The following is a 16,106-nucleotide window of genomic DNA, read 5'->3' on the forward strand; positions in this document are numbered from 1 at the left end:
GTATGGTTGTAGGACACACAAGCACACACAAACTTCCCACACACATATATACAGTAGGTAGATACATACACACACATACAGTACAAGTACACACGCAGTGAGTAGGTAGGTACACACATACACAGTACAAGCAAATATGCATTAGGAAAACACACACACATTCAATCTATCTAACACACTTCAGTCTCAACCATTGCATCATGTAATGGGCAACCTACAGTATATCCATGATGGTGTTTCCTGCAGGTGGTATTCCAGCTGAACTACATCCCCCATGAGGTCTTGCATGCGGTGCAGGGCGTGCTGAAGCAGAGCTGGATAGGGGGCGTAGCTGGGAGCGTGGCAGGGGCGGAGTTTGAAGTGATGGCCCTTGACTGCTTCTACACGTGAGTGAGACACCTGTAGCAGAGTAGCGGTAACACAAGTCATACCGTTTAATTACACAGCAGTTCCTACGCAACTACAAAATTGTACCACTACATACTATTGCTATTTATGGAAGTTAATGTAACATGAATGTAAAATGTGTTGCCGATTAGTGACTTCTGTGAGAGTTTTGCCATCAAACTCATACATGTTGCTACTCATGGTAATAGAGTTATTGTGGTACTTGTTCTTGGATTATGAGTACGTACAGTACCATAGCCACTGAAAAGGTCTAACCTGGCCTCTATGCTGTTGGTGGAGACCTTACATCCAGGAGATTTTTTGTTCTCCTTCAAATTGATCGGTTATCTTCCTTCATGCTTCTGTCTCTTCCTCCCTACTATTTATACCCTTCCTGTTCCCTGATCTCCCTCTTTGTCCCCTTCCCCCCAAGGCTGACGGTGCGTAGCGGGCTGCTGTCGGATGTCCTGAGTGAGGGGGGGCTGCTGGAGATGGTGCTGTTGGAGCTGAAGCGCAGGGCCAAGATCCTCCGCAAGGCTGGTGCCTCTGCCACAGGTGTACACACACACACACACACACACACATTTCAGTCCATCACATACACCGACCTCTGATCTGACACACACACACACACACACTGATCTGTGACCTCTGACCCTGGCTGTGCTTCAGGCTTGCAGGAGCACTCAGGCGTGGAGAATGGGGAGAGAGCTCTGACCACCAGCATGCTCAACGTAGTGGCAGCCCTGACACTACGCTCTGTCAGAAACACTGGTACACACACTCATCACATTTGTCCTGAGTATACTAGTACTCCTATTGAACAGTCAACCAATTGTATTAAATACATTTTGTGTGTCTACGCATTTCTCTGTGTTTATGTGGGTACGCATCTGTGTGTGTGTGTGTGTGTGTGAATGCACGTCTTTTGGTGTGTGTGTCCGTGTCCCAGTGTCTGTGCGGGAGCTGGGCATGGTTCCATACATGAAGATCTTCCTGGATGAGGAGCAGTACCGCGGGCCCACCCTGGCTGTGCTGGAGCAGCTGTGTGAGGTGAACCCTGAGGAGTTCATGAGCACGGCCATAGGAGCCCTCTGCTCCTCCACACAGCATGAGCTGGGCCTCAAGCAAGACCTGCTGCAGGTACACACACAAACACACTCACACAAAAACACACATGCAGGTACATGCAGACATACATAGACACAAACACGCACCATCCCATTTTTTTAGTGTGTAAAAAAAGAAATGGTTCATTCAAGTTCTTTTTCCTAACAAATGGTAATCCGTTTAAACAGTAATTGCATTTGATTGCATTATGGACAAACACAGATTGATTTGCTAATACAGGTTTAGCTGTTAACTCCAGCACAATTTGATTACCCCGCCGGCATTGTGCTGTGGCCCTGTCTGAAGATGAGGACCCTACAACATCTCTGGATGTTTCTCATTTGATTACTCCTAAATGAATTAGACCTACTGTACACCTGCACTATTATACATGGCAGGGAGACCATGTTTGCATGTGTATGTAGTTCTGTTTGTGTGTGCGTCTGCGCAGCATTACGTGTGTGTGTGTGTGTACAATGTGCATGTGGCTGTGTGTGTGTGCATTCATGTTTGTTAAATGGATTAAAGCAGGTAGCAATCAGATTGACTGTGGCCAGGTTGCTGTGTGTTTAGAGCCATTGCGATTGCTTCAGTGTTAATGAGATTTGTCCCTGCGTTGTGGGACACACATTACCTCGCTGATGTATTAGCTGCCCTAATACAATCAGGCTAATCTGATTCAACAGAGCTCTCAAAAATGGTTACCAGAAATGATTTATGGTTTATCTATATATTTATGTTGTGTCTCTGTTTCATCGCATCATGGCCAGCATGTTTTAATTGACTGGAAATGACTATTTACGAGGCTGGAGATGGGTTGGTTTGTTATCAGTGAATACAGTCTTTCCCCTCCTCTTTCAGAGTATCTTTGACGGGGTGTAATCACGTTGTAGTCTAAATTCAGTCATCTATTGGTGTGTCTGGGTAGTCCCAGACACACCAATGTCTTGTGTGTCCATGTGCCTGTGTGTGTAAGTCTCAGTGGGTGTGTGAGCCTGACTCTTCTATGCCCTCCAGTCTGTGTTGAAGGTGCTGGAGAACCCAAACAGTTGGGATGCGTTCAGGCGAGCTGGAGGCTTCAGCGGCCTCCTCTCCCTGGTAGTGGACATGGAGGGGGCCTTGGCCGACCCTCCCCGGCCCCAAGGGGGGGTATGGGGGTCCCTGGGCGACCAGATGGTCCTGGACCTTCTCCTCCTCACCCTCCACGCCCTGGCCGTGGCCGTGCACGTCCACCCCGTCAATGCACACCACTTCCAAACAGGCGGGTTCTATGAGAAGCTAGCTGAGGCGTTGGCCCAGCTGGGCTGCTTCTGGAACCAGGGCCCAGGGCAGCAGGACTGGGCTGAGACCGGGGACTGGCCCAGGGATCCGAACCACAGTCAGAGGGCTCTGGAGGACAGCTGGTCCCAAGGAAAGAGCTTCCACCAGTTTGTAGAGCTGGCTGAGACCCCCTTGTCTTCCTCGTCCCCTGAGCCCCCCCTGCCCCCCCGTCTACAGGCCTGCGTCCGGCTGCTCTCCTACCTGGACCAGTTCTCCACAGGGACCTGGACTGCTCATGAGCTTGGGGGGGTGCTGGGGAGGGAGGGGGAGACCCAGGGAGCAGGAGGAGGAGGAGGAGAACCTACGCCCAGGCCGGAAGAGCCTCAGGGGGGGAGCAGAAACCCTGCCTACAGTGTCTCCTCAATCGGCAGCCAATCGAACTACAGGCAAGTCTGTCTCTCTGCGCTCTGATTGGTTTATCTCCCATTGGTGAGGAGCAGGATTGTAAGGGCGGGTGGGTTGTCAAAAATTGATAGGGAATGCATCTGAGGTAGAGGGAAGGATGAGGAGGAGATGGAGAAGGTGAAAGGAAGTGTCCAGCTGTCAGAGAGTGGAGGATGACTGTGTGTTCTGCTGTGGTCAGGTTCACCTGTGACCAGACCATCCTGTATCCTGGAGCAGTCAGAGTCATGATGACCCTGCTGCCTGCTGTATTCACTCTGGAGGACACTCAGGTACCCTGCCAGACTGGTGACACTCTAGAGAGTCACTACTGCCATGTTTTTCACTCTGAAATACAGGTGTGGGATGATAGCTTTGTATGGTGGCTTTACATAACTCTGTATAGAACAAAATGTCCCTACATCCTCTCTGACTTTCCATTTTTTCATCCCTTTATCACGTTCAAGTTTATTGCATTTGTAACAAGTACAGATACATTGGTATTCTTTAGTACAGGGGTCCCCCAAATATTTTCTGTGAGGGCCAGATCATTTTTCCTTCCTTTAACGTGGGGCCGGGTCGGTCTGTAACAGAAAATGACATGGGCCGCAGAAAGGCCGTAGCCATGAAGTCAACATTGGGGGGGACAAAATCTGCTGGGGAGTCTTGGGGTCCTAATCTATAACACTGTATACAATGTAATTAAGAATTATTCACCTACAGTATCAACTGAGAATTACCTAAGCTAAGAATAACCAATGCACATATATGTATGTGTAAGTAGGGTAGTGGGGTGTGGGCGATATAGTCTGGACACGGGTGGCCAGATGGATTACTACTTGTTGATTATTTGCACCTCCTGGGAAAGAACCTGTTATGGAACCTGTTCGTTCTTGTCATGATGCTTCTCCATCTGGAGTTTCTCGAGGGTAGGTAGGGATTCATTCCTCCCTCTCTCTCACCCTCCATCCCTCTCTCCTTCTCCCTCTCCCCCTTGCCTTCTCTCTCCCCTCCCCCTCTTGCCCCCTCTCTCTGTCTCTCTCTCCCCCTATCTTTCTCTCCCTCCCCCTCTCTCCCTCTCCCCCTTTCACCTTCTCTCTCTCTTCTCTCCCCCTCTCTTTCTCCCCCTCTCTCCTTCTCTCTGTCTCTCCCTCTCTCGCCCCCTCTCTCCCGCAGCTATCTATGGAGGTGCAGTTCTCTGTGGCGCACCACATCCAGGCCATGGTGATGTCGGAGCGTAACCGCCAGATCATGTGCGAGGCAGGGCTGGTGTCCACCCTGCTGACCCACTGCCAGGTCATGCTGCTCCAGACCCACCACCCGCTCCACCTGCCCGTCACCCGCATTCTGGAGAAGCTGTCCTCCCACTCCATATCAAAGGCTGATCTCAGGTCTGACACACACACACACACATGCTGTAGACACACACTCACATATTGTAGACACACACACGCATACTGTTCACACACTCACATACTGTACACAGACCGACATCAGGTCTGTTGCTCATCCTCAGGAGGATTCTGTGTGGACGACTACAGACTAAATAATAATAAAAAGAAACATCAGTCTTGATGTGATGTTTGGTTTCTCAGGCGTTTCCTGTGTCTGGGAGAGCCGCTCATGTGCTCAGCAGACAAGATTGCTGCCCTCCCCCCTGCTCCAGAGACTCACCCACAATGCACCCCTTCAGTCTCAAACGGTACAGAGACCTAGGGTTAGCTCGTGTTATGATGTGGATGGTACAGTCACTGTGTCAGACTGGGTTCATAAAACTTCAGACACTGAAGTTCAGTCTCACAGAAAACCTCAGTAATGTCTTCTATCTCTGCTGATGTGACGGTTAGTACATATGTGTGTATACTATCATAACCCTCGTCTATACACGTACAGTGCCATGTGCAGTATGAGTGCAGTAATGATGGTGTGCGTGTCGTCCTCCAGGCCAGAGCCCAGACCTGACATCATCCGACGAGCAGGACCAGGGTGGAGTCTCGTCCGCTGTGAAGCAATTGAAGCGCTCCTTCAGCCTGCTTGGCCCCACCCCTCCCAGCGGACCGCCGGCGGGTTCGCCCATCCCCCTCCACCAGATCATCAGCCTGGTCTCCATGACATCGCCGCGGAGCTTCAGACCCCACCGAGTGTCCGCCTCCCCCGCCTTCGTAGAGTTCGACATGAACGACAGCGGCTACGGGTGAGACCATAGGGAGGGTGGGGCTGGAGGAGACCAGAGGGAGGGTGGCGCTGGAGGAGACCAGAGGGAGGGTGGGGGTGGAAGAGACCAGAGGGAGGGTGGCGCTGGAGGAGACCAGAGGGAGGGTGGGGGTGGAAGAGACCAGAGGGAGGGTGGGGCTGGAGGAGACCAGAGGGAGAGTATAGCGTATATGTAGTTGATATTCTGTTTCTGTCTAGTTTCATCATCTACAAGACTATCCATATACTGTAAAAGTTTGTTTTTCAAGATGACTGACAGTTTCACTGGGTGCTCTGTCTATAAACGTGTCTGTGTATCTATGTATGTCTGTCTGTGTGTGTGTGTGTGTGTGTCCGGGTTTTTAGCTGTCTGTTCCTGCCATCCGTGGCCACAGTAAAGGGAGTGAATGCAGATTCCATCCCCACAGGAGGAATAGGAGGAGGTAAGAGAGCAGACTAATAAGCAGGAGGAGGACGAACTGCACTATGGTTCATGTCTAGGTATCCCTCCTTTCTCCTTTCCTTAACCCCCCAACCCCCAACTGTTCCCTCCCCTCCCTTCTCTCGCTCCCCCCTCCTCCCCCAGACTGCCGGGGTTTCCCCCCGGCGGCAGGCCTGTCGTTCTCCTGCTGGTTCCTGGTCAGCCGGTTCACGTCTGCCTGTAACTCCCACCCTGTCCGGCTGCTGTCCGTGATCCGCCACATGTCCCGGGCAGAGCATCAGTACACCTGTCTGTCCATCTCCTTCTCTGCCTCCGATGGATGCCTGGTCATCTCCACCGAGGAAGAACCTTTCACCTTCCTGGGTGAGCAGGAGTTTGATTGGTTGGTGAATTGGTTTTGTTGGTTGATTGGCTTATTGACTGACTGGTTGGTTGGTTGGTTGATTGGTTAATGATTTGGTTGATTAATTAATTATTGACTGATTGTTTTTATGAACTTTAAGGAATGCATACATAAAGGATTGGGTAAGCAAAGAGATAGACTGGTTGACTGACTGACTTACTGATTGATTGATCGACCAGACATGATGGAGTCAGAGGTTTGCACGCCCAGCCCTCTGCCCACCTCTGTCAGGTTTAGGTGCTCCAGTCAGCTGGTCCCTGGTCAGTGGCACCACTTGACCGTTGTCATGGCGAAGGATGTCAAGAAGAGTTGCCGAGTGTCTGCCTACCTCAACGGCAAGCTGGTGGGAGGAGCTAAGGTAGGGGAGAGGAGCATGAGTGTGTTCATCAAAATGTCAGCACTCAAACAGCAGTGAGTATGCTTCCTGAGAGTGACCCGGCAAACGCCTCCATTCTCTGCGTCCTCTCAGATGCGCTACGTCCAGCCGTTTCCTGGCCAGTACGCCTCCATGGATCCCACGGCGGTGATCGACGTGTGTGCGTTCATCGGCACTCCCTCGCTGTGGAAGGAGCTTGCGGCGCTGGTGTGGCGTGTCGGACCCACCTACCTGTTTGAGGAGGTCCTGAGTCTTGAAGCAGTCAGCCTTCTCTACGCTCAGGGGACAGCCTACATCGGCAACTACCTGGACCTTCGCTCCACAGGTGTGTGTGTGTGTGTGCACCAAGTCTGTACATGTGAGATTAGTCCCTGGCACCAACTCAACACTGGGTCGAACAATACTGTATGTGGTGTTTATATCTGGCCATTGTTTAAGTCACTTCCAGCCCCTCTTTCACCCCTGATCTACCCTGTTTTCAGATGGACCCTCAGTACTTTAGAAGTACTCTGTCGACTGTGTACTCTAGTAGTATTCTATCTTCTCTGTACCTCAGTGCTCAAGCAGTACCTTGTCTGTGTCCCCCCCCCCACAGGCCCCGGCGATGACCCCCCACCTCTCAGGCTCATTCCCGAGGAGAGGATCGCGTTCGCCATCAACCCTGCCATAGCGACAGTAACCACAGTAGCACAGATCAGAGAGGACTACAATGAGGTGGACAGCCGACTCATCGCTAAGGAGGTGTGGAGGACATCAGACCATCCTGCACTAATCTAAACAAACTTTATACAGTACCACACCATTGTGTGTGGTGTCAAATTGTGTCTGACTGTCAAGATATGTGTGTGTGTTTTAGCAGTGTGTGAGTGTAATGTGTGGGTGTGTGTGTAAGCAGTGCGTGTGTGTGTTAACCAGTGTGTGTGTGTGTGTGTGTGTGTTCTCTCAGATAGGGATACCTTCCAGGGACAGCTCTGCTCCTGTGTTCCTGGCTCGGAACATCAGCCAGCACCTGGCGGGCACGGCGCGCACCATCGGAGCAGCCCTCGTCGGCCATTTTGGTACAGATGACTCAGCATATCTCAAACACCACCAGGCTGATATCCGCCATGTTTGTTTCAGGGGCCAGATGAGGTTGAGTTAGCATGGCTAACATGTCATGGGTTCTGACTGCTTGTGTGTTCGGGAATGTGCATCCATATCTGTTTACTACGGTTGCCGACATGTGCAAATGCGCTGCAAATTAAGAAAACATCTTCATGAATTTGACAACCCTTACAAAAAAGAAGTATACTTCAAGTTTATTTGTAAGTATACTTAGTATAAAAAGTATACTATTATCATGGTACTTAAGAGTATACTAGCAGTGTACTAGCAGTGTACTTATTTATATACTATTTCTGTACTAAGTAAACTGAATTGGCCCACTTTTTAGGTCATTTAGTACACTTTAAAGTACACTTATAGTGTATTTGAGGTTTACTTCAATCTGATCTACTGTAAAGTAGCCTTTGTAGTGCACTTTCAGTTCATAAAGTATATTTCCTAAAGTACTTCAAAGTATAATTTGGAATACTGTAAAGTAACCTGTGTAGTGCACTTTCAGTTCATGAAGTATACTTCCTAAAGTACCTCAAAGTATACTTTGCAATACTTTCAAGTGCACTTTCAGTTAATGTTAGTACGTCAAGAAGTAAACCTAATAAATGTCAATTTACTCTGATTTACTAATATATTTAAATGTTTAGGGGCCCTTCACACATCGCTGATCTTGCGTCACTTGGTGAAAACGGGGGCCTTGGCCAAGTGACACCGCAGATCCTTAGCTGAAAGAAGCAAATTATTGTGTACACACTCATGTTGAAATAATCCAGCTCCTCTTATGAAACGTAACACTCATTTACTCATGGTTACAATGGTAAACCGGCACAACAATGACAATTACCACGCAACAAAACACTACATTCTAAGGAGACCCATAAAAAAAACGAAATTCACGAAGTTACATTTGTATTTCAAACAAACGGCAAACTTATTTGCAAATTGTTACATTAGTTACCGCCTTGCATCATGGGAATTGACCAGCCAATGAGCCACGCTATCTTCATTTTTTCACGTCCTTATTTCGTTCTTCAGTCAGTTTGACAGTATAACCATCAAATGCACAATGCAACCCTTCTGTCTGCTTCTTTCTCAAGTAGCTTTTTCGTTTTTTCCATTAATACTCCAATTGATAATTATTAGTATAAGAGTATAGGGCTTCAAAATGTTTTGGCAGTAATTAAGGTTACAGCTTCAGTACGAAAAAAGATTCAATGTGCAATGCATAATAGATTTTCCTAGACATGAATAATTAGAATGAGATGGATCTAAAGAATTTAACCTGTAATGTAGGCCTACTTAAAAATTATTTTGACTGTTTTTGCTGTATAATAATAGAAAACGTACATCTTACAATTTTCTGTTTCGAAGCATACTTCTTAAAAGTATATCAAAAGTGAACTATTTTCAAAGCATACTTAAAAGTATATCAAAAGTGAACTATTTTCTAAGTATACTCCTTAAAAGTATATCAAAAGTGAACAATTTTCAAAGCATACTTAAAAGTATATCAAAAGTGAACAATTTTCTAAGTATACTCCTTAAAAGTATATCAAAAGTGAACTATTTTCTAAGTATACTCCTTAAAAGTATATCAAAAGTGAACTAAAAGTGTACTATCCATAGTTTAGTATACTTTAATATACTTCTTTTTTGTAAGGGAACACATGCGCAGCATTCAGCAAACGTGCTGCAAATACACACAACACAACCAAATACATAAACAAGCTGCAAATACATAAACTAAAGCACGCAAACCAAAAACGCTACTTTGCAGCGTTTTTGGTTTGCGTGCTTTCGTTTTTGCTAACATTTATGTATACATAACATGCAAGCATAACATATAGCAAGTTTTAACAAGAAACTTTGCAACCACACTGACCATTTATTTACTTTGTCCAAGTAAAATGACATGTCCACAACCTCAGAAATAGCAATGTTAGTGATAGATGCAGAACTATGACAAATAAGAAAACAACTGTGACATTTCTTTTCTTTAAAATATGTTTATTAGCCAAATACAAAGACTTCTGTTATGTATAATTTAAAGCAAAAAAAACAACAAATAAATGGGTCATGGGAGGATATGGAGACTTATCATGGACACGAGAAAGCATCTGCTGAGTGAATTAGTCATTAGTAATAGATACTAATCATTGACTCGTTTACTATCTCTGTTATCTATCTGACTCAACCTTCCAGGTGTTCGGACGTTTGCTCCTACCAGCGCCGCTAACGGCTTCCTGTACGTGGGCGGGCCCGCGGTCATCCTTAGCCTGGTTGCCATGGCGCCTGACGACGGCTCTCTGTACGCAGCGGTGAAGGTTCTGCTATCTGTGCTGGAGACCTGTCCTGCTATAGCGCAGGAGATGAAGCGCTTCAATGGATACAAGGTACACAGACTCTCAGACACTGTTTAACACACACATACATTTACATTACATTTACATTACATTTAGTCATTTAGCAGACGCTCTTATCCAGAGCGACTTACAGTAAGTACAGGGACATTCCCCCGAGGCAAGTAGGTTGAAGTGCCTTGCCCAAGGACACAACTTCATTTGGCACGGCCGGAATCAAACTGACAACCTTCTGATTAATATCCCAATTCCCTAACCGCTCAGCCATCTGACTCACATACATGCACACTCGCTGGTTATCATACACACACACACTGGTTAACAGACATACTGTTTAAAATATACACACACTTGAAAATACAGACGCACTGTTTAGCACACAGACATGCTCTTTGTATTTTTTAACATACACACACACACTGGTTAACGTACACACGCGTACACTGGTAAGCACACACACACTGTTTAGCAGCTCATGGTGAGTCACTAACCACTGACCACACTCTGTAGTCTAGGTTATTCGAACATTACAAAAGTTTTACTACGTGAAACCCTACTAAGTATGCGTGGAAATTAAGCACCTTCTTTTTCGATGCATCAATCTCTTCATCTATACATATATCTTTCTTTGTCTCCATCACTTTCTCTCTTTGTCTCTCTGTCTCTCTCTTCTTGTCTCTAGCTTCTGGCGTTCCTGTTGAAGATGAAGAGTGTTCTAGTGAGCAGCAGGACGTTCCAGCTGGTTCTGTCTCTGTCCGGTTCTGTGGAGATGGGTTCTGGCCCGGCCTGCCTACGGAACAAGCTGGCCTTCCAGGCCCTCCTTTGTGACCTGGAGGTAAAGAAGTCATCAAATACAACTTTGTTGTCCATCCAGGGATAAACGTGTCTTTTTTATTATCTGTTATATGAGGCAGTTACAGTAACATACAAATAATTCCAGTCACTCTTCACTTGCTAATACTAACCATGCACAATTGGGTGTAACTGTAAAGTTATGGTTAAGTAACTTGTAAGGTTGTGGTAAACTGGTTTAGGGTTCCTCTTATGCCTCCTTGTGTGTGTCTGATCAGGTGTGGCAGAACAGTTCAGATAACCTGGAACTGGCCGTGCTCAACCACTTTGCTGACATCCTAAAATCATCCAGGTGGAGTGAATCACTAAATCACATACATAGCAGTATGTCTGTGTATCTTTTTCATATTTCGTGTGGAAATGAGAGGCTAGTCACAGAGCCTGGGAAAACATGAATTAGTACTTGTTACAAACTTTATCAATAGTGTGTCACTGTTCAAAGTTTAGTAATGTTCCCTGTACTCATACTCTCTCTCTCTCTCTCGCGCTCTGTCTCTATATCTCTCTCCACCCCTCTATCTGTTTCTACCTGTTTTTCTGTTACCATCTGTCTGTCTGCCGGTCATCTCCTCTTGCTTCTACTTCTTTTCCTCCTCCTTCTACGTCTTCTTTTCATCCCATTCCTCCTCCCCCCCCCCCCTCCTCCTTCTCCCATTACTCCTCTTCCTGCTCCTCAGTGATGAAGGTGGCAATGCAGAGGTCATGCACAGTCTGGGGCTGGTCCCTAAACTGCTTTTCGTGCTGTCTGACCCCTTGGTGACCCCCGAGAAGGTCAAGGTGGTCACCTGCATCATCACTCGCCAGCTGAGGGCTCACTTTTCCTGCATAGACATACGAAGGTACATATTTCGTCACACACACACCTCGCTCTCTGTGTTTCAGGAAATTATTTATATCAAGGGATTCTTTGTGGATTTAGGACAGAAACTTGTCCTAATTGTTTTGTAGGGTTATCTGCTTGTTTACAGTGCTGTATGGAGTAGAATAAACCTGTGGAACTGTGTGTGTGTGTGTGTGTTCAAGACTGGGTCTCTTCCTGGTGTTTACCCTACCCCCTGTCAGTGTGAGAGAACTCCCTGGTCTCCATGACAACAGTTCTGATGGAGACACCCCAGGTACTGCCCATTTGATACTTCGCAGGGAATTCAGTTTAATGTCCACAGGGACCGTCACGATATCCCACACATCAGCACCATTAACCAACCTTAACTTACAGAGGGAGTGCCTGTTCCACTAACACCAGCCAGCAGAGGGGGCTAGTCAGACCGTAGTTAGTTCTTACTTTGCCTCACCTGCAGCTAGGGCACCACCTACTCACACTCCTTCTGGCCAATCACAGCGAGCAGAACCCCTCTTTGAACGTTCCGGATTCCATTCTGACGGTTTTTCAGTCTCTTCAATAACTCAATAAATCGACCCATAATTATAATTTTTTCCACAGAGGCTAGTCGGGTCATCAGTGTGTATATGCTATGTGTAGCAGTAGTGTGTGTGTGTGTGGTGTAGTACTATGGAAGTGACCTAGGCATGACCTCTGCCCTCCAGTAGACCAGGCCTCTGGTGCAGCCAGTCCTGTGTGGGTGCGTAACCAGCTCCTGCTGTGTGTCTGTGACCTCCTCGGCTCTGAAAAACCCATGGCTGGAGAGTAAGTGTCTGTACCCACCAGGATTCTAGCATTACACTTACCTAGCAATACCCCACAGTGGTTTTGACTCCACAAATGACATAACGGACTTCTAAAACAAAGTATAATTATTATGAATAGAGCTGAAAAGACAGTTATTATTACACAATATAATGAACATGATCAGAGATGCCAAGTCATCCCTGTTGCCCTTCATAGATGGTGCTGAAGCTCCCCATAGCGTCCATTAAGCACGCTGTCATCATGCTGTGTTTTCACCTCCCAGCCAACAGAAGGAGTTGTTCCAGACCCTGGGCAGTGATTGGTTCCTGCTCTTCCTTCAGCCTCACCTGCACACCTCCACACTCCAGCTGGGGCTTTTCCTACTCACACACCTTCTGACCAATCACAGCGAGCGGAACAGGTTCCGAGAGAGTGTGTTGCCAGGTAGCCTCATGGAGAGAATGGAGGAACCTTCAGGAACCGTCATTGGTTTGTTTAATTGTTAATGGTTAATGTTTGAAATATTAATAGGTTAAAATGTAAGTTGTATAAGTAGAAATATAGGGTTGAGGAAAAAAAGGTTTGTATGTGTGCGTTTAATCCAAGGTTGTGTATGTTTTATCCAGAGTTTTTTTCGTGTGCTGGCCCTTCAGATAACCTACGAGGCCATTCCTGGTCGTCCGAGTGTCTGAGTGTCCCCTGCCCAGGCTTTGATGTGCTGAGAAGGCTTCTGGTCCAGTTGGCTCACCTGCCCCAGGTGTATGGAGCACTCGCTGCTCTCCTACTGGGAAGGACGACCACACTCACACCCGACCCACAGGAACAGGTCTGGGTTTGTCCGAATTATACCTTTTAAAGTGTAACTAAACTCTCAATCCTCTTATTGAGTGCAACCTCTATGGTTAATTCGTACACGCTGCTTAAGTCATTAGTCCGAATCCTTGCAAAAAAAAAATATTGTATTTTTATTATTTAATATACATTACATTTACATTTAGTCATTTAGCAGACGCTCTTATCCAGAGCGACTTACAGTAAGTACAGGGACATTCCCCCGAGGCAAGTAGGGTGAAGTGCCTTGCCCAAGGACACACCGTCAGTTGGCATGACCGGGAATCGAACTGGCAACCTTCGGATTACTAGCCCGACTCCCTCACCGCTCAGCCAACTGACTCCCTGCTAATATAAGCACCAGATTTTTTTGCCCTTAGTGGTCAAAAAATATTATTTGAAAAGGGTAATTGACTGGGTTTTTGGGGTATTTCACACTGTTCCTTAAGATCTCCGAATAGGGTATGTAACATTGGTTGGGCTGAAAATGGCCCGGGTACTGTTCTATGCGCCCATATGCACCCTGTGAAATAGCCCAGTGAAAAAAATTAGAGGTTTTCTCCCTTTTATGGTATGCTCATGAATATATAGATTAGCTGCGCGCTGATTGGTTGGTTTGCAACGAGTGGAGCAAAGACGCAACACGGCCAACAGCACTCATTGAAACATCGAAGGTGGAGACTTGAAATAAAAACGTACAAATAAATCTATTGTGTCTACACAACACTGTTTTCAACAGATTGACTAGATATCATTTGAAATGATAACGTTAGTTGTTTCCACTTCTGTTGTCGAAACCAACGTGATCGACTTCGGTGGGTAACGTTACAGCTTAGCTCTAGCAACCAAACTATCGTGATTCAACTCAGCTTCACTGAATATGTTAGCAATGCTAATAACTGTTAGAGACAAAACCATACTACAGCTTGCGGTTGTGATGTGCTTTACATTGTCCCAGGTTTTCAAAACTGTCCTCTGTGAAATGGTTTGAGCAAATGTGTAACTGAGGGTCGAACTGCACAGGGATCTTCTCATTGACAAACCACAGCCCGTCGAGTGTTTGGTTCCTTGGGAAGACTCTGAAAAATTTCAGCATTCCCTGTACAGCCTGGAACACTGCATTTACCACCGTAGTCCATTTTCAATATCCTTGAAAAACGTTCTTCTTTGTAATTCCGTTGAAGTACACAGAGCAGCGCGCAGCAAATTTTGGGGCGTGACAAAGGTACAGACAAGAGCCAAAAAAGGTGGAGCCACTGAACTGACGTCCGTTTGGTGGCTTTTTCAAAACCTACTGTTTTACAGCAGAACATTTTTTTTGTGAGATTTGCATAGGAAAGAGGTGTCAATGGACTTTGAGGTTCACTGTATGTCCATTTTACCCACTGAACTACGGAGCCCCTAAAGGGACATGGAGAGGGAAAAAAAATCTGGTGCGCACGAAATACTTTCTGGTGAGCACGAGAAACTTTCTGGTGCCCACGAGAAAGTATCTTCTCAGACACTGTTACTTGTAGGCGAGGTGGAGGCTCGAAAACCACATTATTTGGTGGCCGGTGGATCACCAATAAAAACTGTGCGAGTTGCAGCATTTTGCTGCTGCCATCAACTGTGCCAGTGATACCCCGAGTCGAGATACAATTTGAAAACAGAAGCATTTCGGGAGTCAGGTGGCTGAGCGGTGAGGGAATCGGGCTAGTAATCCGAAGGTTGCCAGTTCGATTCCCGGTCATGCCAACTGACGTTGTGTCCTTGGGCAAGGCACTTCACCCTACTTGCCTCGGGGGAATGTCCCTGTACTTACTGTAAGTCGCTCTGGATAAGAGTGTCTGCTAAATGTAAATGTTATGAACAGATTTAACGTTTGGACTGATAACGAGGACATAGAGTGTAGCGATTGCGCCGAAGCTTAACTGTATTTCCAGTTTTTGACATATGATGATATATGCACATTATTAAATAAATATATTTGGTTACACTGTGTTCTGCAGTTATCTATAGGTAGGATATAGGTAGGGCATCTCCTCCTCCTGCACCCATAGTGGACGTGATGTTGAGACAGCGCTGAATTTTGAGTTAAGATTTGAGTTGGATTTTACAAGGTGTTTGTGGAACAATTATCACTCAGTACAAGCGCAAATAATACTGCTGGATCTTCATGATAATGATGATATGGAGTGAAAAAAACGTGTGTGATGAAAACAAAACATATAAATATTATGAGTAATCGTTCTTCCCACATTTACTTTCTGCAGTCTGACTACAGTACGGTCATCTGTGTCGCCAATTCCCACTGTCTCCAAAATGTGCGTAAGCGTGGGGGGCCGCACGATCCCGTCAAGTTTGTTTCTTATAAATCACAACCTTTGCGTGGGAAGTGGTGTACGCACATTTTCAGCCCCGTTTTGTGCATACACCAAGTTTATAAATTATACCCTTGGTCAAGACAGGTGTATCCCTTGAGCCAAAACAGACGACACCAGACGACGACAAGTATCTCGTGCTCACCAGAAAGTATCTTGTGCGCACCAGAAAGTTTCTCGTGCGCACCAGAAAGTTTCTCGTGCGGTGGGCCGCCTTCACCCAAAAATGCCAGGGCCGATTTTCGGTCCCAGTCCAGCCCTGCAAGTAAGGAAGCTCCAAAATGAAAATTCCTGAAGAATTCCACACTCCCCTCCCACAACTATTCACCGAAAAGCTTTTTTCATTTGGAGGGGCTAGATAAG

At 46.5% G+C, this 16,106-nt stretch overlaps 1 protein-coding gene across 1 annotated transcript in view; it reads left to right on the forward strand.

Moving 5' to 3' along the window:
• The window catches only part of wdfy4 (WDFY family member 4), a 55,354-nt gene that overhangs the window by 9,515 nt on the left and 29,733 nt on the right, over window positions 1-16,106 (forward strand). The window contains exons 11-33 of the mRNA XM_067236015.1: window positions 247-386; window positions 821-942; window positions 1,060-1,161; window positions 1,340-1,530; window positions 2,515-3,203; window positions 3,401-3,491; window positions 4,375-4,589; window positions 4,794-4,900; window positions 5,143-5,392; window positions 5,758-5,834; window positions 5,978-6,196; window positions 6,416-6,594; window positions 6,706-6,937; window positions 7,208-7,353; window positions 7,559-7,670; window positions 9,913-10,103; window positions 10,753-10,905; window positions 11,141-11,214; window positions 11,600-11,761; window positions 11,946-12,037; window positions 12,468-12,567; window positions 12,833-13,038; window positions 13,203-13,375. Coding sequence (XP_067092116.1) covers window positions 247-386; window positions 821-942; window positions 1,060-1,161; window positions 1,340-1,530; window positions 2,515-3,203; window positions 3,401-3,491; window positions 4,375-4,589; window positions 4,794-4,900; window positions 5,143-5,392; window positions 5,758-5,834; window positions 5,978-6,196; window positions 6,416-6,594; window positions 6,706-6,937; window positions 7,208-7,353; window positions 7,559-7,670; window positions 9,913-10,103; window positions 10,753-10,905; window positions 11,141-11,214; window positions 11,600-11,761; window positions 11,946-12,037; window positions 12,468-12,567; window positions 12,833-13,038; window positions 13,203-13,375 — 4,023 coding nt within the window. The remainder of the gene's footprint in view (window positions 1-246; window positions 387-820; window positions 943-1,059; window positions 1,162-1,339; window positions 1,531-2,514; window positions 3,204-3,400; window positions 3,492-4,374; window positions 4,590-4,793; window positions 4,901-5,142; window positions 5,393-5,757; window positions 5,835-5,977; window positions 6,197-6,415; window positions 6,595-6,705; window positions 6,938-7,207; window positions 7,354-7,558; window positions 7,671-9,912; window positions 10,104-10,752; window positions 10,906-11,140; window positions 11,215-11,599; window positions 11,762-11,945; window positions 12,038-12,467; window positions 12,568-12,832; window positions 13,039-13,202; window positions 13,376-16,106) is intronic.

This window comes from Osmerus mordax, chromosome 5, assembly GCF_038355195.1.
Source record: "Osmerus mordax isolate fOsmMor3 chromosome 5, fOsmMor3.pri, whole genome shotgun sequence".
In the NCBI taxonomy this organism is placed as follows: domain Eukaryota; kingdom Metazoa; phylum Chordata; class Actinopteri; order Osmeriformes; family Osmeridae; genus Osmerus; species Osmerus mordax.